The sequence below is a fragment of the Pristiophorus japonicus genome, chromosome 9, assembly GCF_044704955.1.
Source record: "Pristiophorus japonicus isolate sPriJap1 chromosome 9, sPriJap1.hap1, whole genome shotgun sequence".
Classification (NCBI taxonomy): Eukaryota; Metazoa; Chordata; class Chondrichthyes; family Pristiophoridae; genus Pristiophorus; species Pristiophorus japonicus.
In genome coordinates, this window is record NC_091985.1 from 46799060 (window position 1) to 46825616 (window position 26557).

General features: G+C 45.1%; 1 protein-coding gene across 4 annotated transcripts in view; it reads right to left on the reverse strand.

Moving 5' to 3' along the window:
* Nucleotides 1-26557, reverse strand: part of foxn2a (forkhead box N2a) — a 74132-nt gene that overhangs the window by 39665 nt on the left and 7910 nt on the right. For 3 of the 4 annotated variants that reach the window (XM_070889314.1, XM_070889317.1, XM_070889316.1), the window contains exon 3: nt 6072-6624. In XM_070889314.1, coding sequence (XP_070745415.1) covers nt 6072-6611 — 540 coding nt within the window. In that variant the 5' untranslated portion in view covers nt 6612-6624. Of the gene's footprint in view, nt 1-6071; nt 6625-14713; nt 14873-26557 lie in introns of all 4 variants that reach the window. The other variant, XM_070889315.1, reaches the window with a different exon arrangement.

Below are 26557 nucleotides of genomic sequence, written 5' to 3' on the forward strand. Positions count from 1 at the left end.
GATAGGTGCGCCCCGTTCCCAGTGGTGGGCAATTTCGGCCCCATACGCTCTCACAGACTGACCCACAGTTACACTGTTAAGGCCTGTATTCTTGCAGCTCATTATTCTATCAGCTGTACAAAAATGAAGGTCGAGGATGTCCTAAAATTGGGTGAAAAATGTGTGTGTAATTTACATTGCTGGATGAAGTTGTGATTTTCCTGGGGAAGGGGACGAGTAACATTCATACAACACTAACAGCAATATCCGTATGTTCCTAAATGCACTTCTTGTCACTGCATTTGCATGAGATTGTTCTCTATATGGCCTGAATCAAGAACAAATTTTGACAAACAGGAAGCACGTGGTCTGCCTACAAGCGTTAATACTCTTATCCAGTTAAGCCAGATCACAGTCATGTATTATATTACCAGCAGGTCACAAACTGATAGAGCTAAAGGAAACGTTGCCGTGACAACTCAAAACCAGGCCACAAAATGAAACCCATACTCGCTTAACTTCCTGACTGCTTTGCAAATGTAACCAATCTTAAAAAGCTTTTCTTTTTTCCCAAAAAAAAAGAAAGTAATATTATGATTCTACCAACAAACTCTAAAAATTAAAACTAGGAAATTATTTTTAATGGAGAAAATAAAAAATAAATTTGTTGTTGATTCAGACAATCCTGCTATTTTCAACCTGGGTTTGCAGTGGTGCCTGTGCACCTAAAGCCTCACATCTGTCAAGCAAAGGTGCCACATGGGACAGTAATGTCCAGAGTGTCTTTTCAGTCTGCCTGACTAGCAAATATTGGGACCAGCTGGGTCAGGTGAGCTCACTGCATTTGTTACGCTGAGCAATCTGGAAAGAGATGGACAAAGCAAAATCCTGCGGATGCTTTGGAATCTGGAATAAAAACAGAAAATGCTGGAAATCTCAGCGGGTCACTCAGCATCTGTGAGAGAAAGCAGAGTTAACGTTTTGGGTCGATGATCCTTTGTCACAATTGCGTGTACTACATGCACACAAAATTAAAACGCATGTGGACCAGGAAGGCCCAAGTTTGATCTCTAGCCTCTCCTAAGTTAGCCAAGCCCATAAGGACTCTCAATAGAGATGCTTTAATTAACCTCAAAAGGAGAAAAATAAAATCAGCCAGGATTGCTGCTCCTGATCATGGACTCTTATTTGAAGTGTGTGAACATTTGAGGAGATGTGTCCACACCCCTTTAAATGTCACCCAAGGTGCAATTTTCTGGTCCCGCTCATTGGGCTACCTCACTGCACAAGACCAAAAGATGTACATAAACTGTAAATAATTGTTCTAATGAGCTGACCACAGATAAGTGAAAGCAACCAAGCTGCTACAACTTGCATCTATATAGTGACATTTAATATAGAAAAACAACCCAAGGCACTTCACAGAGGTGTAATCAAAAAATTAGATGCCAAGCCCTAAGGAGGGGATGAAAGTATTAGTCAAGGAGGGAGTTAAAGGAGGAGATGGAGAAGCAAAGGGTCTAGGGAGAGAATTCCTGAATGCGGGGCCAAGGCTGTCAAGGGCATGACTGCCAATGGTGTGGTTAAGGGAGTGGGGGGAGGACGCGCAAGAGGGCAGAATAGAGGATTATGAAATGTTTGGGGGGTTATAAGACTGCATAAAGTTACAGAGATAGAGAGCAGCGACACCATCACTTCTAGCGACACTTGTTCCTTTGTACTTGTTCAATGTCAGCTATGGCTCATTTGGTAGCACACTCGCCACTGAGTCAGAAGGTTGAGAGTTAAAGTCCCACTCCAGAGACTTGAGTTAGAAGGTCTAGGCTGATACTCCAATGCAGTGCTGATGGAGTGCTGCACTGTTGGAAGTGCCATCTTTGAAATGAAATGTTAAGCCGAGACCCCGACAGCCCTTTCAGGTGGATGTAAAAGATCCCATTTTGAAAAAGAGCAGGGGAGTTTTCCCCTGTGTTCTGGCCAATATTTATCCCTCAATCAACATCACTGAAAAAAAAAATTATCTGGTCATTATCACACAGCTGTTTGTGGGAGCTTGCTGTGCGCAGATTGGCTGCCGCATTTCCTACATTACAACAATGACTACACTTCAAAAAGTACTTCATTGGCTGTAAATCGCTTTAGGACGTTGGTGGTTGTGAAAGCCGCCATATAAGTGCAAGTCTTTCTTTTTCAGGCATTGTGGATTGCACTTTGGCAGAGTATATCTACCTTAGCTGCCTCTCAGCATCTGAAAAGAGAAAATGCAAATTACAGACAGGAGTTCTGACAAAAAGTCTTCCCAAGAAACCTGCCTTTTCTATTTTAAGATGCTGATGGACCTCCAGTTTCCTTTAAGAACGTAAGAAATAGGAACAGGAGGAGGCCATACGGCCCCTCGAGCCTGCTCCGCCATTCAATAAGATCATGGCTGATCTGATCATGGACTCGGCTCCACTTCCTCGCCCGCTCCCCATAGCCCCTTATTATTTAAGAAATTGTCTATTTCTGTCTTAAATTTATTCAATGTCCCAGCTTCCACAGCTCTCCGAGGCAGCAAATTCCACAGATTTACAACCCCGAGAGAAGAAATTTCTCCTCATCTCTGTTTTAAATAGGCGGCCCCTTATTTTAAGATCATGCCCTCTAGTTCTAGTCTCCCCTATCAGTAGAAACATCCTCTCTGCATCCACCTCGTCTCGCCCCCTCATAATCTTATACGGTTCGATAAGATCATCTCTCATTCTTCTGAATTCCAATGAGTAGAGGTCCAACCTACTCGACCTTTCCTCATAAGTCAACCCCCTCATCCCCGGAATCAACCTAATGAACCTTCTCTGAACTGCCTCCAGACCAAGTATATCCTTTCGTAAATATGGAAACTAAAACGGCACGCAGTATTCCAGGTGTGGCCTCACCAATATCTTATATAGCTGTAGCAAGACTTCCCTGCTTTTATACTCCATCCCCTTTGCAATAAAAGCCAAGATACCATTGGCCTTCCTGATCACTTGCTGTACCTGCATACTATCCTTTTGTGTTTCATGCACAAGTACCCTTTTAAATCCTGCAATTTTAGTATTTAAATATTTTTGCCTCCCGATTCTTAATTTCTTCCACCAACCTTTTGTGGTGACCATTCTTTTTGTGTTGTCCACTTGATATTCGAAATTGAGTCAATAACACTACAGAATATAAGCTGTCTTCCTCGGGTTTAGTTTGCTCTGAGTGAACTTCTCCCTCATCAGTGCATACATGACTTAAATGGATTAACAGACTGAAGTGTCTATTGATAGTCATGAGCTCAACTGGATTTCAGTCCAAGTGCATTTGAACAGTTTGTATAGTTTCCAAGTATTTCATTCTAGAGCCAATCACAGCATATTTAAAGGAGCAGTGTGACAATTAAACATTCGCTCCTTGACACCAGCGGCACGTCGGGGCCATAAAAGGAGCAGCGTGGAGGCATACCACTCCAGAGAGCAGCGCAAGCTGTGACGGCAGCGAAGAGGTACGTCATCAAGGTTCAGGTCGGTGATTGGAGAAGGCAGACACAGCAGGAGTGGCAAGGTCGGGGCGAAGGAGCGGCGAGAGACTGTAGAGGGACGTGATCGGGGGCCAGGGGAGGCGCGAGTTCGGAGCCAGGGGCAGCACGGGCCAGCCCACACTGCAATATGTGTGCGCAGTAGGTCCGTGCAGCAGAGCAGGTCTCCAGTCGTCTTGGGTAATCCTTGCCACTGCACCAAGACCTAGCTCTGTCAAGCCCGTGTGGTGGCTGGTGTGCAACGGCCACCACACATTAAACAAATCCAAGCACCAGCATCTTCCACCCTTCAGGATGTAGTTCAGGGCCAGGAATTTTAGGTCCTTCATTGGAACACCTGTGAACTATCTTTTTTGACGTGGAAGCAAGTCATCCTTGTTTCGAGGGACTGCCTATGATGATGAGCTCCTTGAGCCATTTTTTTTTTTTTTAAATGGTCAGTTGCGTATCTGACAAATGCAAAAGTTTATCATCACGGTTAAGGGTATCTGCCCCAAGCTACTGAGAAATCGAAACTTGTAGATTTTTGAATTGCCAAAAGGAGAGTGCACAATCTCGCCCCAAAGGGACACACCCAATCCTCTCGATAAGGTGCGCGGCACACAACCCAGAACCAGCTTTTTCAATGTAAAGCTTTGTGCATGCGCGAAAAAAATTATTAAAAATTAGAAATACAGGGCCCAAGTTTCCACAAGAAAAAAAACGGGCGCCCCTCCGAGCTGGGCGCCCGTTTTTCGAGCCTAAAACGGCGCCTAAAAAAATCCTCGGTATTCTCCACCTACCTGTAGGTCCTCTGGCCCTCGGCGCAGCCAGCACGAGCTGTGGGGGGGGGCGGAGCCAGGTCCCGGCGCTGAAAACAGTGATGGGACCTCTGCACATGCGCGCTACAGTCGGCACGCAAGTGCAGTAGCTCCAGGCGCCGAACTGTGTGGGAGGGGCCCGAAGCACGCAGCCCCTAGCCCTGGCTGAATGGCCTCACTGGGGCTGCGTGAATAAGGCTCCTCCCACGGCCAGCTCCTGCTCCCCCCCCCCCACCGACCCGACACTCGCTCCCCCCCCGCCGCGCCGACCAGACCCGACCCGACACCCGCTCCCCCCCCCCCCGCCGACCAGACCCGACCCGACACCCGCTCTACCTCCCCCGCCCCGACACCCACTCCCCCCCCCCGCCCCGAGACCCGCTCCCCCCCCCGACCCGACACCCGCTCCCCCCCTCCCACGCCTCAACACCCGCACCCCCCCCCCGCCCCGAGACCCGCGCTCCTGTTCCCCGACCCGACCCACCTCCCACCCCCTCTCTTCCTCCCGCCACCTTTCCCCCCCTCTCTCTCCTCCCCCTCCCCTCCCTCTCTCTCTCTTCCCTCCCCTCCCCTCTCTCTCCTCCCCCCCCTCCCCTCTCTCTCCTCCCCCCCGCTCCCCTCTCTCTCTCCTCCCCCCCCCTCTCTCTCCTACCCCCCCCTCTCTCTCTACCCCCCCCTCTCTCTCTCTACCCCCCCCCCCCCTCTCCCTCTCCCTCTCCCTCTCCCTCTCAGCGGCACGAACGGCTGCAGAATTCTCCCTGTCTGAAGCACTTTCACACAGGTAGGAAGATGGTTTATTTAATCTTTTCTTGGCTTATAAATGTTTATTCAGGTTGGATTTAGTTGTATAATATTTGTAGAAGTATAAATAAGGATTTATTGTCGAATTTAATGAGTTCCCTTCCTCCCCCTCCCCCCCACCTCGTTCTGGACGCCTAATTTGTAACCTGCGCCTGATTTTTTAATGTGTAGAACAGGTTTTTTCAGTTCTACAAAAATCTTCACTGGCTCCATTCTACTTTAGTTTGGAGTACATTTTCACTGTGGAAACTTTCAAATCAGGCGTCAGTGGCCGGACACGCCCCCTTTTGAAGAAAAAATTCTGTTCTAAACTAGAACTGTTCTACTTGACTAGAACTGCAGAAAAAAAAATGTGGAGAATTGCGATTTCTAAAATAGTCCGTTCTCCACCAGTTGCTCCTAAAAATCAGGTGCGAATCATGTGGAAACTTGGGCCCACACTGACTGTTATTTACCATTAATCAACTCGATACTATCACTCCATAAGACTTGTAATTCCATCAAACACAGTAATCTTTCAGTATAATGATGTTTTCATACATCAGCCACTCTCCTGCTGACACTTATGGTGGATTTCAGTTCCATAGGTTCGGAACGCCTCCAGTACTTGCCCTGTTCTTAATGTATGAGCTCAGACAAAGAATGTCAAGGAGCAGGGGAAGAAAACCACAGACAAACTTAATTCTGTCAGCAACTAACATATTTGGAACAGGAATCCTGACACAATTTCCCCCATCAATGCTCATGTGTGATGAAATGCCCCCATCAGTACCAGATCAGATCAGCGAATTTACACAGAACAGGAATCAAATCTGGGGCCTTACTGGTATATGTGGCTCAGCACTAGACTCTCCAGTACACCTACCAGCTGAGCCATTAAGGAAGCAGAGACTCTTTCTGTCTTATTACTTGTATGGCCTATGCTGAGACATTGAACAATGTACACTTACCTTGCCATGGTCCTTCTCCACCTTCCGGAAACACTTGTTCAAGGACAGATTGTGCCTTACAGAGTTCTTCCAGCCAGTAGGCGCGTTGGTAAAATATGGAAAACGTTCCAATATCCAATTGTAGATATCTTTGACTGGCAGGCATTTTCTGGCTGAGTGTTCAATTGCCATAAAAATAAGGCAGCTAAAAGAATAAGGAGGCTTGGAGTTCAATCCATGCTTGTCAGTGTTCAGAGAATCCGAAAGAGGCGAAGGCGAAGCGTCTTCTTCGGTGATGTCACGTGTAGGACTAACACTGCGAAGCATCTCACTGCCCAGGCTGAAGTTCTTCAGGAGGTTTTTATTTTCATGAAGCCAGTTCAAGTTTGTAAGCTCCTCGTCATCCATCATTCCTTTGTCTGCAGAAATGGCTTTTGGCCTTGTGGCACCAGCCATCTCTGGAAGAATGTCTGCTGGGCAACTTGAATTCAAGCTGCAAGACTCCCCTATGCCTGGGGTCTCAGCTTTCTTTGTTGGAGACATGCCGATAATTGGACCCATTTAAGCCTCACATCTGTCAGGCAAAGAAAAGTGAAGATAGTCAGAGGAAAAACTTGCTATTTCCATTTTTAATCACTTCCATCATAACACATAACATTCTTCATAACCAGCTATATAAAGTTCTACTCATCAGTGAAAACAGTACTTCAGGCAATCTTTAGTGATAGCAAAAGATGATTGCACTATGGAATGGTCGGATGTGGGTTGACAGCCACAATTTCTCATGGGGCAATTTTCTCAATATTCAACTGTTCAGATTGGGGAGGAATACAAATAAATCACTGGGCAAATCTTTAACAAACAAATACAGAATAAGATTGGCACGATCCTGGGAACAGATTGTGACAGTAGGTTTCTTGTTAGAGGCTTGGTGCAAAATACCATAAATCTAGGAAAAATTCCTGTTTGAAAAAGCCATCATACAGAGACTTTCTGCTGAAATTTACAAGGATACAAACATTAGTTTTCTGAAGTACATGGCACAATAGGTTAGAACAATGTTCTTCTGCACCTCTGCATGTTCAGCAAAATTATCCAATGAGTACCTGAAGTCAAACATACACAGGAAAGCTGCAGGTTTGATTCAGTCTGTTCGGGAGTCACCTAATCTCAGTTGGGGTATCAGTCGGAGTGTTAGAATTGACCCAAGCACCCCAGAGATGGAGAAGAAAAAATTACCCATGGTACACCTAATGTTTGACAAATTTACTGAAGTTCTTTGAGGATGTAACGAGCAGGGTGGATAAGGGGGAAACCAGTGGATGTGGTGTATTTGGATTTCCAGAAGGCATTCGATAAGAGGTTACTGCACAAGATAAAAGATCACAGGATTGGGGGTAATATATTAGCATGGATAAAGGATTGGCTAACCAACAGGAAACAGAGAGTCGGAATAAATGGGCAATTTTCCGGTTGGCAAACAGTGACTAGTGGGGTGCCACAGGGATCGATGCTGGGTCCTCAACTATTTACAATCTCGATTAATGACTTGGATGAAGGGACCGAGTGTAATATAGGCAAGTTTGCTGATGATACAAAGGTAGGTGGGAAAGAAAATTGTGAGGAGGACACAAACAATCTGCAAAGGGATATAGATAGGCTAAGTGAGTGGGCAGAAATTTGGCAGATGGGAGTATAATATGGAAAATGTGAAGTTATCCACTTTGGCAGAAATAATAGAAAAGCAAATTAGAATTTAAATGGAAAAAAATTGCAAAGTGCTGCAGTACAAAGGGACCTGGGGGTCCTTGTGTATGAAACACAATAAGATAATATGCAGGTATAGCAAGTAATCAGGAATGCCTTTATTGTAAGAGGGATAGAGTATAAAAGCAGAGAAGTCCTGCTACAACTATACAAGGTATTGGTAAGGCCCCACCTTGAGTACTGCATGCAGTTTTGGTCTCCATATTTAAGGAAAGATATAATGGAGGTTGTTCAGAGAAGGTTCATTAGGTTGATTTTGGAGATGAGGGGGTTGACTTACGAAGATAGGTTGAGTAGGTTGGGCATATACACATTGGAGTTCAGAAGAATGAGAGATGAACTTAATGAAACATATAAGATAATGAGGGGGCTTGACAAGGTGGATGCAGAGGGGATATTTCCACTCATAGGGGAAACTAAAACTAGGGGACATAGAATCAGAATAAGGGGCCACCCATTTAAAACTGAGATGAGGAGGAACTTCTTCTCTCAAAGGGTTGTAAATCTATGGAATTCTGTGCCCCAGAGAGCTGTGGAGGCTGGGTCACTGAATATATTTAAGGCGGAGATAGATAAATTTTTGAGCGATAATGGAGTAATCATCATCATCATAGGCAGTCCCTCGGAATTGAGGAAGACTTGCTTCCACTCCTAGAATGAGTCCTTAGGTGGCTGAACAATCCAATACGCGAGCCACAGTCCCTGCCACAGGTGGGACAGACAGTCGTTAAGGGTAAGGGAAGGTGGGACAGGTTTGCCGCACGGTCTATCCACTGCCTACACTCAGCGATGAGACTCGAGGCGCTCAGCACCCTCCCAGATGCACTTCCTCCACTTAGGGCAGTCTTTGGCCAGGGACTCCCAGGTGTCGGTGGGCATGTTGCACTTTATCAGGGAGGCTTTGAGGGTGTCCTTGTAACGTTTCCTCTGCCCACCTTTGGCTCGTTTGCCGTGAAGGAGTTCAGAGTAGAGCACTTGCTTTGGGAGTTTCATGTCTGGCATGCGGACAATGTGGCCTGCCCAGCGGAGTTGATCAAGTGCGGTCAGTGCTTTAATGCTGGGGAGTAAAGGGTTATGGGGAGCGGGCAGAGAAGTGGAGCTGAGTCCATGATCAGATCAGCCATGATCTTATTGAATGACAGAGCAGGTTCGAGGGGCCAAATGTTCAAATCCTGCTCCTATTTCTTATGTTCTTATGTATCCTGTTGCGTGTGTGTGTGTGTGCGCATGTGCGTCCACGTATATATATATATAAAAAATATATATGAGAGAGAGTGAGACAGTGAGGATAAAATCATGCTTGGCTTTCCGATACTCCCCACAGCGTAATAGTGCGCCAGAACTCACTGTCAAGCCCCATTAATGAACAGCAGAAAATGTCTGTGAAACCATATACCATGAAGGTATCAACAGCTTCAAGAAAGAAATCGGCGGGGGCAGATAATTGGTAAGGGAAATCAATTAAAGTTCTTTCACTTCTGACTTTGGATGATGCAGGGGTTAGAACATGGTGCTTCTACCTCAAGTGGTGCAGTAGGTTAGATTCCTCTACATTCAACAAATCATAATTTTTTTTTGCTCTACTTTCAGTTAGAGATTGGGCCTCATACTACCACAACCACATGCAGAATTGCTGTTGCCTGTTATGAGCTACTTGTTGCATCATGCTAACCATCAAGAATATATCTGTCAAATTCAGCTCCTGTATGTCGTCAATAACTAAACCAGTTTTTGCCCCAACTCACTTCCCACAAACCAAACAGCAACTAGTGTCCACATAATGTGGGTATACTACCCGTTACTGTCAAATAACTCAACAGCTCACTCTGCTGCATGTCAGTGAGACACATTGCATCATACCACAAAAGAATTGTGATACTCAAAGCCAGATGGAATAGGCTCCTTCATTGCTTAGTGAATAAATGCACTTTGGTGTTATTGTAGACTTACTAGCCACGAAAGTTCCATAGAAACAAAGAAATTAGGTGCAGGAGCAGGCCATTCGGCCCTTTGAGCCTGCACCGCCATTCAATAAAATCATGGCTGATCAGTAACCCTTTCCTGCTTTCACTCCATACCCCTTGATCCCTTTGGCCGTAAGGACCATATCTAACTCCCTTTTGAATATATCCAATGAACTGGCCTCAACAACTTTCTGCGGTAGAGAATTCCACAGGTAACCACTCTCTGAGTGAAGAAGTTTCTCCTCATCTCGGTCCTAAATGGCTTACCCCTTATTCTTAGACTGTGACCCCTAGTTCTGGAACTCCCCAGCAACTGGAACATTCTTCCTGCCTCTAACCTGTCCAAACCTGTCAGAATTTTATATGTTTCTATGAGACCCCCTCTCATTCTAAACTCCAGTGAATACAAGCCCAGTTGATCCAGTCTCTCCTCATATGTCAGTCCTGCCATCTCTGGAATCAGTCTGGTGAACCTTCGCTATACTCCCTCAATAGCAAGAATGTCCTTCCTCAGATTAGGAGACCAAAACTGAACACAATATTCCAGGTGTGGCCTCACCAAGGCCCTGTACAACTGCAGTAAGACCTCCCTGCTCCTATACTCAAATCCCCTAGCTATGAAGGCCAACATGCCATTTGCCTTCTTCACCGCCAACTGTACCTGCATGCCAACCTTCAATGACTGATGTACCATGACACCCGGGTCTTGTTGCACCTCCCCTTTTCCTAATCTGTCACCATTCAGATAATATTCTGTCTTTCTGTTTTTGCCACCAAAGTGGATAACCTCACATTTGTCCACATTATACTCCATCTGCCATGTATTTGCCCACTCACCTAACCTGTCCAAGTCACCCTGCAGCCTCTTAGCATCCTCCTCACAGCTCACACCTCCACCCAGCTTGGCATTATCTGCAAACTTGGAGATATTACATTCAATTCCTTCATTTAAATCATTAATGTATATTGTAAATAACTGGGGTCCCAGCACTGAACCCTGCGGCACCCCACTGGTCACTGCCTGCCATTCTGAAAAGGACCTGTTTATTCCAACTCTCTGCTTCCTGTCTGCCAACCAGTTCTCTAGCCACGTCAGTACATTACCCCCAATGCCATGTGCTTTAATTTTGCACACCAATCTCTTGTGTGGGACCTTGTCAAAAGCCTTTTGAAAGTTCAAATATACCACATCCACTGATTCTCCCTTGTCCACTCTACTAGTTACATCCTCAAAAAATTCTAGAAGATTTGTCAAGCATGATTTCCCTTTCATAAATCCATGCTGACTTGGACCGATCTTGTCACTGCTTTCCAAATGCGCTGCTATTTCATCTTTAATAATTGATTCCAACATTTTCCCCACCACCGATGTCAGGCTAACCAGTCTATAATTCCCTGTTTTCTCTCTCCCTCCTTTTTTAAAAAGTGGTGTTACATTAGCTATCCTCCAGTCCATAGGAACTGATCCAGAGTCAATAGAATTGCTCCCTGTTATCTGTTGAAGCTAGTTTCATCTATGGCCAGGATAACACCAGACCTCGAGTCTGAACCATCAGGGATCGAAGCTAGGGACCAGAAAGATCATGGGCAAGGTTACCACAAAACAGAGACAAATGCTGAGAAAAGCCAAGGAAATGGAGATCGTGGATGGCTTAATTTTGGTAGAAGTAGTAAGGTGAGCAAGAAAGCCTCGGAAGCTACACAAGAAGTTACACGAATGAACAGATACCAAGCTTTGTCTACCACATCAGAACAGTGACTACATTTCAAAAGGAATTCATTAGCTGTGGCACACTTTTGGATGTCCTGGTGTTGTGAAAAATATTATATAAACACATCTTCTTTCTTTCTCTCAAAAGAAATAATGGCCGAAGTTGGGGGAGGCGAAGAACACAAGAAATGGGAGCAGCAGTAAGCCATACTAGCCCCTTGAGCCTGCTCCGCCATTTAATAAGATCGTGGCTGATCTGATGATGGACTCAGCTCCACTTCCCTGTCCGCTCCCCATAACCCTTTATTCTCTTATCACTCAAAAATCTGTGTAGCTCCGCCTTAAATATATTCAATGACCCAGCCTCCACATCTCTCTAGGGCAGAGAATTCCACAGATTTACAACCCTCAGAGAAGAAATTCCTCCTCACCTCAGTTTTAAATGGGCGGCCCCTTATTCTGAAACTATGCCCCCTAGTTTTAGTTTCCCCTATGAGTGGAAACATCCTCTCTGCATCCATAGTTGAGCCCCCTCAGTAACTTATATATTTCGATAGGATCACCTCTCATTCTTCTGAATTCCAATGAGTATAGGCCCAATCTACTCAATCTATCTTCATAAGTCAACCCTTCATTTCCAGAATCAACCTAGTGAACCTTCTCTGAACAGCCTCCAATGCAAGTATATCCTTCCTTAAATACAGAGACCAAAACTGTATGCAGTACTCTAGATGTGGCCTCACCAATACCCTGTACAGTTGTAGCAGATTTCTCGGCTTTTATACTCTATCCCCCTTGTAATAAAGGCCAACATTCCATTTGCCTTCCTGATTACCTGCTGTACCTGCACACTATTTTTTTATGCACAAGGACCCCAAGGTCCCTCTGTACCGCAGCACTTTGCAATTTGTCTCCATTTAAATTATAATTTGCGTGATTGGGGCGCTCCAGAGCTTCGTGCTGGAACCACCACTGTTTCTAATTTACATCAATGACTTGGATTCAGAAACTGAACATAAAGTGGTCAAATTTGCAGATGATACCAAACAAGGAGTGTCAGTGGAATCAGAGGAGGCAGCTCAGAAATTATAGAATGAGTTGGGTGGAATATGTACATCAGTGGAACAACAGCAGATAAAATTACTCCACAGATACTCCACACAGGAAGGAAACATAAGTGACATGTACAGTACTCCAAGAATGGTATTGAAATAACTAAGGATAAAGCCAAACGGATGCATGGAGTCTTAGTGCTCAACCTATCCAACCAATTCACAGTAGCAATCAACAAAGTAAATAAAATGTTAAATTATATAGCCAGAACACTGGAGTACAAGTCAAAGGAAGTTGTCAACAAACTATAGAGTGCTCTAATCAGACCACACCCACACCTTGAGCATTGCATTCAGTTCTGGTCACTGGGACACAAGGGACCGAAGAAAGCATAGACAAAAGTCACAAGCCTGATGCTTAGTTCACACGCCAGATATGAGACTCCCTAAGCAAATGCTTTATGCGGAGCTCCTTCACGGTAAACGAGCCAAAGGTGGGCTGCGGAAGCGTTACAAGGACACCCTTTAAAGCCTCCCTGGCATCTGGGAGACCCTGGCCGAAGACTGCCCGAGGTGGAGAAAGTGCATCCGAGAGGGCATTGAGTTCTTCGAGTCTCAACGCAAAGAGGTCAAGCGTAGACAGCGGAAGAAGCGCGTGGCAAACCAGCATCACCCACCCCTTCCCCCGACAAATGTCTGTCCCACCTGTAACAGGGTCTGTGGCTCTTGTATTGGACTGTTCAGCCATCAGAGAACTCACTTTGGGAGTGGAAGCAAGTCTTCCTCAATTCCGAGGGACTGCCTATGATGATGATGATGCTGCTGTTGCTGCTTAGTGTCAAATGTCTGAGTTGAGGAAAAACTGGAGAAATTTGCACTTTTCAGCCTGGAAAGGAAGTGTCTGAGAGGTGATCATATAGAGATATATGCGATAGTTATGGGAATGGAAAAGGTAAATCTGGAATATTACTTTGAAGTTAAATCGTGAGAGTAGGACAATGGCTTAAACTAGTAAAAGGTAAATTTAGGTCTGATGTCAAGAAATCCTTCTTTATACAAGGAAGGACATTGGCGGTGAAACCCTGCAATCTTTTAAGAAATGATGAGATGCTGCAATGGAGGGGACTTTAGGATTTTTCTGAGTGGATGAACTTTGAGGGGCTGAACATCCTTCCTCATCAGTAACTATCTTCTAAATTTGCGGATGACACCAAATTAGCTATCTAATTGTAGCCAGAGAATCACCTGCAATGGCTTCTCTTCCTGCCCTCACATCATTACCTCTGGTGTCCCCCAAGGATCTATCTCATTTACATGTTGCCCTTTGGCGACATCATTTGAAAACACAGCATCAGTTTCCACATGTACGCTGGTGACACCCAGCTCCAACTCACGATCACTTCTCTTGACCCCCTCCATGACCTCTAACTTGTCAGACTGCTTGTCTGACTCCCAGTTCTGGACGAGAAGAAATGTTTTCCAATTGAACATTGGAAAGACCGAAGCCATTGTTTTCGTCCTCTGCCACAAACTCCATTCCCCAGCCACTGACTCCTTCCCTCTCCCCAACTTCTGTCAGAGGTTGAACCAGACTGTTCGCAAACTTGCAGTGTCATATTTGACCCTGAAATGAGCTTTTGACCACATAACCTCAGCATAACTAAAACTGCCTATTTCCAACTTCGTAACATTGTCCATCTCTGCCCTTGCCTCGGCTCATCTGCTGCTGAAGCCCTCATCCATGCCTTTGTTACCTCTAGACTTGACTATTCCAACGCACTCCTGGTTGGCCTCCCACATTCTACCCTACGTAAACGAGAGGTGATCCAAAACTCGTCTGCCCGTGTCCTAATTGGCACCAAGTCCTGCTCACCCATCACCCCTGTGCTCGCTGACCTACATGACCCCTGTTAAGCAACAACTCGATTTCAAAATTCTCATCCTGGTTTTCAAATCCCTCCATGGCCTCTCCCCTCCCCATCTCTGTAATCTCCTCCAACCCCACATCAGCCCCCCCCACCCCCGCCCATCCCCTGCCGAGCATCCCTGATTATAATCGCTCAACCATTGGTGGCTGTACCTTCTGTTGCCTAGGCCCTAAGCTCTGGAATTCCCTGCCTAAATCTCTCTGCCTTGCTTTCCTCCTTCGAGAAACTCCTGAAAACCTACCTCTTTGACCAAACTGCTGTCCTGATTTCTCCTTATGTGGCTTGGTGTCAAACTTCGTCTGATGACTCTCCTGTGAAGTGCCTTGGGACATTTTACTACGTTAAAGGCGCTATATAAATACAAGTTGTTGTTGTTGTTGATAGTCAATACTGAGGAGGACTGAAACAAATTACAGGAGGGCATTAATAAACTTTCATAATGGGCATATAATTGACAAATGAAGTTCAACAAATAAATGTGAGGTATTACATTTTGGTAGGAAGACTAAGGAGGTCACATTACTTGGAGGGTGCGAGTCTAGGTGGGGTAGAGGAACAAAGGGATCTCGGAGCACAAATACACAAATCACTAAAAGTTGCGACACACTAGGGTTTATTTCTAGAGGTATAGAATTGAAAGGTAGGGAAGTTATGCTAAACCTGTATCAAACCTTGGTTAGACCACAGTTAGAATACCGCGTACAGTTCTGGTCACCATATTATAAAAAGGATATAGAGGCACTGGAGAGGGTGCAGAGAAGATTTACAAGGATGAAACTAGAAATGCGAGGGTATACATATCAGGAAAAGATAAAGAGGCTGGGTCTCTTTTCTCTTGAAAAAATAAGGCTTAGGGGTGACTTAATAGAGGTCTTTAAAATTATGAATGGTTTTGATAGAGTGGATACAGAGAGAATGTTTCCACTTGCAAAGAGGAGTATAGCTAGAGGCCATCAAATAAAATAGTCACCAAGAAATCCAATAGGGAATTCAGAAGAAACATTTTTTTACCCAGAGCGGTGAGAATGTCGAACCCGTTACTACAGAGAGTGGTTGAAGCGGATAGTATAGATGCATTTAAGGAGAGGCCCGTACAATTGGAGCAGGACTTCCTTACTTTTATACTCCAACCCCCTTGCAATAAAGGCCAACATGCCATTTGCCTTCACCATTGCTTGCTGTACCTGCATGCTAGCTTTCTGGGTTTCTTGCAAGAGGACACCCAAATCTCTTTGAACACCAACATTTAAAAGTTTCTCACCATTTAAAAAATATTCGGCTTTTCTATTCTTCCGACCAAAGTGAATAACCTCACATTTCCCTACATTATACGCCATCTGCCATCTTATTGCCCATTCACTTAGTCTATGTATATCCCTTTGCAGATTCTGTGTTCCCCTCACAGCTTACTGTCCCACCTAGCTTTGTATCGTCAGCAAACTTCAATACATTACACTCGGTCCCTGTACTTGGGTCATAAATATATACTGTAAATAGCTGAGGCCCCAGCACTGATCCTTGCGGCACCCCACTAGCTACAGTCTGCTAACCTGAAAATGACCCGTTTATTTCTACTCTGTTTTCTATCCGTTAACCAATCCTCTATCCATATGAATACATTACTTCCAATCCATTGAGCCCTTATCTTGTGTAATAACCTTTTAATGTGGCACCTTATTGAATGCCTTTTGGAAATCCAAATATATTACATCCACTGGTTTCCCTTTATCTACCCTGCTAGTTGCTTCCTCTAAAAACCTCAAATAAATTTGTCAAAACACAATTTCCCTTTCATAAAAGCATGTTGACTGTGCCTAATCATGTTATGATTTTCTAAGTGTCCAGAGAAAAAGTAACCTGAGCTACTCAAAGAATCAACAGTTAGCTTGTGTAATATTTATGACACAACAGTGGACTGAGATATACAGGCACCTTGGGGCTCAAATTCCAGCTTTTGTCAATTTTAGCAAAAAAAAAGTATATATGAGAGTAAAATATACTTCACCGTTTTTACTCGTCGACTTTTTCTCAGTAATTAGTGAGGGTGAGAGTTCCAGTCTCCTTAGGAGTTCGGATTTAATCTCATCCATGGTACTCCTAAGTTATTAGACCCAAAACCACTAACCCTACCCTCATTGTTCATCCTGCACATATAAAAGCACCATTGAATTTTTCCAGATATGGAGATTTAATTCAATTTAAATTAATGTGCTGGAGTTTAATCTAATCTGATCACCATTGTGAACAAAATAAGTTTAACTCGACTGCCCACTAATGAGAGCGCCAGAGACCGAGGACAGTTTAAACTGGGGGAAGGGAAAAGACAAACAATGATCTCACTGAAAAAAGCAGGCAAAAAAATCATCTCCACATAGACAAAAGCCCCCATAATTTATGTTAACTGCACCCTTGGCACTAGTCTCTAAAATAAATTCTGAAGCCACACAGCAAATAAAAACAAGTCATGTTTTCTAAATTCTTTTTTTGTATTCTATGGAGCTGTTAACTAGGTCAGTTCAAAATATTCAGTCTTTTGTACGATACACAACTGAACAATACACTTAATCAAGATAACACCAGAGATAAAAGTGCCTCATTTACAGCTCTGACTGCTATCCTTTTCCCTTGAGCTTTTCCATTAAAGACATCAGCCATATAGTTGAGTAGATATTTAGTTAAATATCCAATTAGCAACACAATGCTCACCTGCTTCAGCAACTCAACAGCCAACCATTAGGCTCTGCCCCACCCATTCCAGTACAAAGAGCGTACCTACAAAAACAATTTGAAGGCTCAACGTCCTACTGTTTTTCCACAAATTCATTACTTCGCTTTGTATATGTGGGGCCTGAAGCTTATCTGTTCCATTGATGTAGGAGTCATTCTTTTCAATTCTGTCAATGTTGATCTCCCCCTCCCCAATGTTTTTCCTTTCCTGAAGGAACCTGTTTGGGGTGTATTTCCATGGCTTCCAGTGTCCTCTGGTACCTCATTGAGGTGCCATTTGAACATGTGTACAATGACAACAACAACTTGCATTTATGTATTGCCTGTAATGTAGTAAAACGTCCCAAGGCGCTTCACAGGAGCATTATCAAACAAAATTTGGCACCGAACGACATAGAGATATTAGGACAGGTAACCAAAAGCTTAGTCAAAGAGACAGGTTTTAGGGAACCACTTAAAGTAGAGAGAGGTAGAGAGGTTTAGGGAGGGATTTCCAGAACTCAGTGTCTAAGAAGCTGAAGCCACAGCCGCCAATGGTGGAGCGGTTAAAATTGGCAATGCGGCAGAGGCCAGAATTGGAGAAGCGAAGATATCGGAGGGTTGTAGGGCTGAAGGAGGTTACAGAGATAAGGAGGGGCGGACAGGAAAAGATCCACTGGTCCATTCAGCTTGTCCCACACAACTGTGTTGCTTTGTGCATTACTATACACTCACAACCAATGTTCCCTTTAAGCTGCGTGACCGCACAGCACAGCACTCTAGGGAACCCGTCCGTGCAACTGGCTTGCCGGCTTGTCACTGCAAAAATCGCGCATGTGCGATATTTTGAATGGGCAGGGGGTACGCAGTGCCTAAAAACATTTCAGGAAACATTGCTCACAACCCCACCTGAAAGCCAGGTAATCGCTTCGCAGAAGCAAAAAAAGATAAAAATCCAGGCCAATAAGCAGGGGGGAAAAAAAATCAGGAAAATTTCTCTGACCTCCTTAGGTGATCGAACCTAGTCCAGACCACTCTGGCCCTGATTAATGTTATACAGTACCTATCCTTTATACCAGGTGATCTCTTGCAGTCTGTTTCACATTCCCACTATTCTCTGGGAAAAGAACCACCTCCTAACATCTATGATGTGGATATTTTGTTATTCCACCGTGAGTTCTCAGAGGGGAGGTGCACCAGAACTGAGTCCCCTCTTGAGTAATTTGCCCTCCCAATCCCTATCCCAACTGCTTCCCTGCTTCCCTACCCATTTGTTAAAGGCAAATCGTATCTGACTAACCTGATTGAGTTCTTTGATGAAGTAACAGAAAGGAAGGTAGTGCTGCAGATGTTGCATATATGGACTTTCAAATAGCATTTGAAAAAGTACCTCATAACCAACTATTCAGAAAATAGAAGCACATGGTATTAAAGGAATGGTGGTAACTTGGGTATGAAATTGACTGAAGGGATAGGAGTCAGAGAGAAGTGGTGAACGGATGTTTTTCTGACAGGAGAGAAGTATGCAGTGAAGTCCCCCAGGGTCGTTATTTGGACCATAGCTTTTGTTGTTATATATAAATGGAGTACAATTTCGAAGTTTGAGATGATACAATACTTGGTAACATAGTAAATAGTGAGCATGACAGTAGCATACCTCAGGAAGAAATAGACAGACTGATGAAATGGGCAGACACATGGCGGATGCAATTTAATGCTTATAAGTATGAAATGATGCACTTTGGGAGAAACAACATGGAGAGGCAGTATAATCTAAATGGTACTATTTTGAGGTGGGTGCAAGAACAGAGGGATCTGGAGTGTATATTTACAAATCTTTGAAGGTGGTTAAGAAAGTATATGGGATACTTGGCTTTGTAAATAAGGATATTGAATACAAAAACAAGGGAGTTATGCTAAACCTTTACAAATCTCTGGTTAGGCCTCAGCTGAAGTACTGTGTACAATTCTGGGCACCATATTTTAGGAAGACCCTAGAGAGGGTACAGGAAGTTTACCAGGATGATACCAGGGATGAGGGAGTTCAGTTATGTGGCGAGATTGGAGAAGCTGGGATTGTTCTTAGAGCAGAGAAGGTTAAGGGAAGACCTAATAGAGGTAGTCAAAATTATGAAAGGTTTTATTTGAGCAAGTGGGAGAAACTATTTCCTCTGGCAAGTGGGTTGGTAACCAGAGGTCATAGATTGAGAATAATTAGCAAAAGAATTAGAGGGGAAATTAGGAGAAACTTATTCACAGAGGGTTATTAAGATCTGGAACTCATTGCACTACCTGAAAGGGCGGTGGAATCGGATTCCATAGGAAACTTTAAAAGGCAATTGGACATGTACTTGAAGAGGACTAATTTGTAGGGTTATGGGGAAAAAGCCAGGATGTGGGACTAAATTGGACAGCTCTTTCAAAGAGCCAGCACAGGCGTGACAGGCTGAATGGCGTAAGATTCCATGATTCTATACTCTCTTTCCGCTATCCCAGGCTGGAATTCCCCTTGGATAATCCCACAGATTATCGTCATTCTCCAAAAGGCCCATGGAGACTGGTCGTTGCCTCCTTATAGGCAGCAGCATCAACTCCAACTGTCCCATCCACTGCTATTGCCAGCCGCCTGGCCAACATACCTGCTAGTGGCTAATCTCGCAAACCTCCTACTCATCCAATTCACGTCACTCAGAGCTTACTCCTCGGACTCCGCCAGTGGATCAACAATCACAACCCCCTTCGCATTTCCTGCCAGCAAGTCTACTCACCCTTGCACAAGACCGTTGCCGTCCATAACTTTATTGTGGATGTTAGCATTGGCTTTATGGCTTTGACTGAAACTTGACTCACAAGTGGTGTCACCTTGCTTCTTACAGTCTTCCCATGCAGCTATACTTTCCACCACCTGCTGTGTCCAAACTACCAGGTAGGCAGTGTGATCATCATCAAATCACATTTTGGTTTCTCCCCCGACAGCCAGTGTTTACTGTAAGGTGCGCGGTGCTCCAGGGAACCCGCGCAGCCGACTTGCCAACATTTCAATGTAAAAACCATGCATGCGCGGTATTTTCAATGGCTCGCGCTGGGCCAAAAATATTACAGGAAACAAAACGTCTATATGCCACTATAGCATCTTTCCCTCCTTTGAGCAGTTTGCCTTGTTCTGGCACTCCTTTAAATCATCATTCTCTTTTCCCCCAATTGATCATCAGTTTTGCCCAGATATCCGCCTGCCTTATCTCTCTCATAGAAACATAGAAAATAGGTGCAGGAGTAGGCCATTCGGCCCTTCTAGCCTGTACCGCCATTCAATGAGTTCATGGCTGAACATGCAACTTCAGTACCCCATTCCTGCTTTCTCGCCATACCCCTTGATCCCCCTAGTAGTAAGGACTACATTTAACTCTGCGCTGAGCATTTCCTCAATTTCAGTGATTTCAATTTTCACCTCAACACACCATGCCCTCTCTCCTCTGATTTCACTCCCCTCCGATCCTCCCAAACCCTATCCCTCCACATAAACGCACCAATTCATATTTACAACCACATCTTCGATCTTTGCATCTCACCTGCAATGTTCACAGTAATGGAAAAGGTCCTGCACAGGCCGCTCACTGGTTTTTCCAGTGTAAGTGCTGCACATGTACAGAAATTTAATGGGGCCGCACAGTAAAAGAAACACGCCGCACAGAACAAAGCGCAGCTGACAGGGAGCATTGCTCACCTGATCTTCCTGTTCCCATGATCTTGATCACAGACAAGGCCATCTTTGACCATTTTGTTGTATCACTCACCACCTACACCCTCCTACCCACTTCCAAAGCAACTTCTTTCTGCATCCGGCCCTGGAAAAACTCCCCCAAGTCAATTGCAACTGCATTTTCAAACTCCCAACTGCCTTTGGCCTTCCAGTCACCATGATACTTCTGCAGCTATCAATCTGCTTATCACTCCCTCACACCACCCTTAATGCCATTTGTCACCTGTAAAATGTTTACGGTCTCCCATCCTAGTCATTCCTCCAGTAGCATCCTCATCTTCACTCCTTCAAGTCCAAATGGCGCAGACCTGAGCATATTTGGCACATATCTGGTTTAGCCATCCATCACGTTACCCTCCTGTGCTAAAACCACCCACTGCTGCAGAACCAGAGATAGCCCTTGGCTTCTTTTCTCCACTACCAACCTTTTCCTTAGGCCTCTTTGCCTTGTAATTTCACTTCCAACAAGTGCAAGGTGCTCACAAACTTCTTTGTCACCAAGATTAAGACCATTCTTTCCGCTGCTTCTCCCCTGCCCCTTGCCCATCAAGACAAACCTCCTCCCAGGCACCCCCTGCCCCAGTCCTAACCCTTGGTTGTTCTCAGTTTCTATCCTATCATCTTGTCTGAGACCCCCCCCCCCCCCACATTACCATTAAATTGCTCACGATCCAACTTCCCTTCCTGGCCCCCATGCCAGCGGACACTGTAACTGGTTCCCTCTCCTCAAGTACTGTCACCCTCCCCTAAAACCCCACCCTTGACCTCTCTGTCCTTGCAAACTATCACCTGTTCTCTCCAAAAACCTTGAGCATGTTGTTGTCTTCCAAATTGGTTCCAAATCTTACCCAAAACTCCACATCTGAATCTTGCTAATGTCTGTCTCTGCCACAGGATTGTAACAGCCCTAATCAAAGTCACAAATAACATCCTCTGTGACTAATCATGTGCATTTTACACCATCTACCCAGCTTACTTCACTAAAACCAGTTCCCTCCTCTAAAAGGCAGAATTGTAGACCCACATGGATCTATGATGTCACCAGTATAAGAAATTGGATTTATTTTACATTATGTAGTGCACAGTGGAGGACGATCTCCCTCCACTGTGCATTCACATAGTGTAAAAGCACTTTTTAATATGTTGGAGCCTGGCAGTGCATGCATTATTTAAGTATCATTCCATAATGGCTACATAACACAAGAGTCAAAATGGCTGGGGGGAGGGAAGATAATGCTTCTTTGCATATTGACACATGTTTTTAAAAAGGTCAGTTTTTACAGAGTGCGTTGGGAGAGGCCACCAAGAAAGCTGCTCCTTTCTACAATTGTGAAAAATATGATAATTATAGAAAATCAGATCTAACAAAGATAACATGCACGGTTTTTAAACTGTGCCCTTAATAGCAGATGCAGAAGCGGAGAACTGATGTGCGGACATTAGTCTCCTGTGAACTGAACCATAGATCCATGAAATGCAAAAGTACCCCAAAAAAATCCCAATAGCCTACGATATATCAAACCTTTCCTTGATAAACACACTAACACCCCGCACTCACTAATAGACAAATATATTAGTTTCTACCCCCTAATAATGAGCCAACATAAACCCGCCCCCCCTTCCTTCTCAATAAAGAAACCATATACATCGCTCTCACTCAAACATCAGCTAATAGCCCTCTTAATTCCAATAAAGTTTTATTAAAGCCATCATTAAAGTACAGATTGAAAGCACAGATTGTGACCGGAAGGCTGTTTCCAGTGGGGTTTCACAGGGCTCAGTACTTGGTCCCTTACTTTTTGTAGTATATATTAATGGTTTAGACTTAAATGTAGGGAGCATGATAAAGAAATTTGCAGATGATACTAAAATTGGCCATACAGTTGACAGTGAGGAGGAAAGTTCTAGACTGCACAAAGGTGTCAATCAATTGGTCAGTTGGGCAGAAAAGTGGCTAATGGAATTTAATCCAGAAAAGTGTTAGGTAATGCATTTGGGGAGGGGCATCATCATCATCATAGGCAGTCCCTCGGAATCGAGGAAGACTTGCTTCCACTCTTAGCATGAGTTCTTAGGTGGCTGTACAGTCCAATACGAGAACCACAGTCTCTGTCACAGGTCGGACAGATAGTCGTTGAGGGAAAGGGTGGGCAGGGAGTCTGGTTTGCCGCATGCTACTTCCGCTGCCTGCGCTCGATTTCTGTATGTTCTTGGCGACGATACTCGAGGTGCTCAGCATCCTCCCGGATGCACTTCCTCCATTTAGGGCGGTCTATGGCCAGGGACTCCCAGGTGTCAGTGGGGATGTCGCACTTTATCAGGGAGGCTTTGAGGGTGTCCTTGTAATGTTTCCTCTGCCCGCCTTTGGCTCGCTTGTCGTGGACGAGTGCAGAGTAGAGCGCTTGCTTTGGGAGTCTCGTGTCTGGCATGCGGACTATGTGGCCTGCGCAGCGGAGCTGATCAAGTGAGGTCAGTGCTTCAATGCTGGGGATGTTGGCCTGGACGAGGACGCTAATGTTTGTGCGTCTGTCCTCCCAGGGGATTTGCAGGATCTTGCGGAGACATCGCTGGCGTTATTTCACAAGCGACTTGAGATGTCTACCGTACATGGTCCATGTCTCCACTGTCTAAACTTCCCCAAGCCCCAGCCCTAATAGACCCTAATAGGGGTCTTAATGACTTAAATCCCCACCCTAATCCCAACCCCGCGATTCTCAAAGTTCGGGCCTACCTCAGGCCTTACACCACACCGCACATCGCCGTTTCCTGGCTGGACCTCCTGCTGACTCGATGCGACTTGGGCCTCCCGGCTGGACCTCCTGCAGCGGCTGGCCGATTCAACGCGACCTGGACCTCCCAGCTGGACTTCCCGCGGCGACTGGACCTGGCTATCGGGCCTCCATCTCCTCCCCCTGCCTCCATCTGGAGTTCTCCTTCTTCACCGATGACCTGGTCTCCCCTCCTCCTCCAGCACCTGGTGAGTACAATGGCTGTGACCCCCTCTGACCCCTCCCATTCTGGGGAGAGGCAACACGCAAGGGAATACACAATAAATGGGAGGATACGGAGAGATGTGGAGGAACGGAGGGACCTTGGAGTATATGTCCACAGATCCTTAAAGGTAGCAGGACAGGTCGATAAGGTAGTTAAAAAGGCATACGGAATGCTTTCCTTTATTAGCCGAGGCATAGAATACAAGAGCAGGGTAGTTATACTGGAACTGTATACAATACTAGTTTGGCCACAGCTCGAGTACTGCGTGCAGTTCTGGTCACCACATTACAGGAAGGATGTGATTGCACTAGAATGGGTACAGAGGAGATTTACGAGGATGTTACCAGGACTGGAAAAGATTGGATAGAAACATAGAAAATAGGTGCAGGAGTACGCCATTCAGCCCTTCTAGCCTGCACCGCCATTCAATGAGTTCATGGCTGAACATGCAACTTCAGTACCCCATTCCTGCTTTCTCACCATACCCCTTGATTCCCCTAGTAGTAAGGACTTCATCTAACTCCTTTTTGAATATATTTAGTGAATTGGCCTCAACAACTTTCTGTGGTAGAGAATTCCACAGGTTCACCACTCTCTGGGTGAAGAAATTCCTCCTCATCTCGGTCCTAAATGGCTTCCCCCTTATCCTTAGACTGTGTCCCCTGGTTCTGGACTTCCCCAACATTGGGAACATTCTTTCTGCATCTAACCTGTCTAACCCCGTCAGAATTTTAAAAGTTTCTATGAGGTCCCCTCTCATTCTTCTGAACTCCAGTGAATACAAGCCCAGTTGATCCAGTCCTTCTTGATAGGTCAGTCCCGCCATCCCGGGAATCAGTCTGGTGAACCTTCGCTGCACTCCCTCAATAGCAAGAATGTCCTTCCTCAGGTTAGGAGACCAAAACTGTACACAATACTCCAGGTGTGGCCTCACCAAGGCCCTGTACAATTGTAGCAACACCTCCCTGCCCCTGTACTCAAATCCCCTCGCTATGAAGGCCAACATGCCATTTGCTTTCTTAACCGCCTGCTGTACCTGCATGCCAACCTTCAATGACTGATGTACCATGACACCCAGGTCTCTTTGCACCTCCCCTTTTCCTAATCTGTCACCATTCAGATAATAGTCTGTCTCTCTGTTTTTACCACCAAAGTGGATAACCTCACATTTATCCACATTATTCTTCATCTGCCATGCATTTGCCCGCCCAGTTGATCCAGTCCTTCTTGATAGGTCAGTCCCGCCATCCCGGGAATCAGTCTGGTGAACCTTCGCTGCACTCCCTCAATAGCAAGAATGTCCTTCCTCAGGTTAGGAGACCAAAACTGTACACAATACTCCAGGTGTGGCCTCACCAAGGCCCTGTACAATTGTAGCAACACCTCCCTGCCCCTGTACTCAAATCCCCTCGCTATGAAGGCCAACATGCCATTTGCTTTCTTAACCGCCTGCTGTACCTGCATGCCAACCTTCAATGACTGATGTACCATGACACCCAGGTCTCTTTGCACCTCCCCTTTTCCTAATCTGTCACCATTCAGATAATAGTCTGTCTCTCTGTTTTTACCACCAAAGTGGATAACCTCACATTTATCCACATTATTCTTCATCTGCCATGCATTTGCCCACTCACCTAACCTATCCAAGTCGCTCTGCAGCCTCATAGCATCCTCCTCGCAGCTCACACTGCCACCCAACTTAGTATCATCCGCAAATTTGGAGATACTACATTTAATCCCCTCGTCTAAATCATTAATGTACAGTGTAAACAGCTGGGGCCCCAGCACAGAACCTTGCGGTACCCACTAGTCACTGCCTGCCATTCTGAAAAGTCCCCATTTACTCCTACTCTTTGCTTCCTGTCTGACAACCAGTTCTCAATCCATGTCAGCACACTACCCCCAATCCCATGTGCTTTAACTTTGCACATTAATCTCTTGTGTGGGACCTTGTCTGGGGTTGTTTTTCTTGAAACAGAGGAGGCTGAGGGGAGATTTAATTGAGGTGTATAAAATCATGAGGGGCCTAGATAGAGTGGATAGGAAGGATCTATTTCCCTTAGCAGAGGGGTCAATAACCAGGAAGCATAGATTTAAAGTAGTTGGTAGAAGGATTAGAGGGGAGGGAGGAAACATTTCATCACCCAGAGGGTGGTGGGAGTCTGAAACTCACTGCTTGAAAGGATGGTAGAGGCAGAAACCCTCATCACATTTAAAAAGTACTTATACCTTGTATGTGCACTTAAAGAGCCGTAATCTACAGGGTTACGAACCTAGTGCTGGAAGGTGGGATGAGACTGGGTAGCTCTTTTTTGACCGGCACGGGCACAATGGGTTGAATGGCCATCTTCTGTGTCGTAATTTTTCTTATGACCCAGCCAGTGTCATCATAAATTATGCGGAATAGCTGATTTAAGAAGCCTGTTGAAGTCCTGTATTGTGAATGCCTCAGTAAACAGGAGGGATTAACGCAACAAATCAGTCTCAAGGGTGACAACAATTTTGGTCATCATTCACTTTGGACCCCAGAAGAGGAGCATGCAATTTCTCCTAGATTAAATAACCTCCTTTGAGCTTACAAAGATGAAGCGTCCTTGTGGCTTCGTTGCTAAATGCATTGTTTAG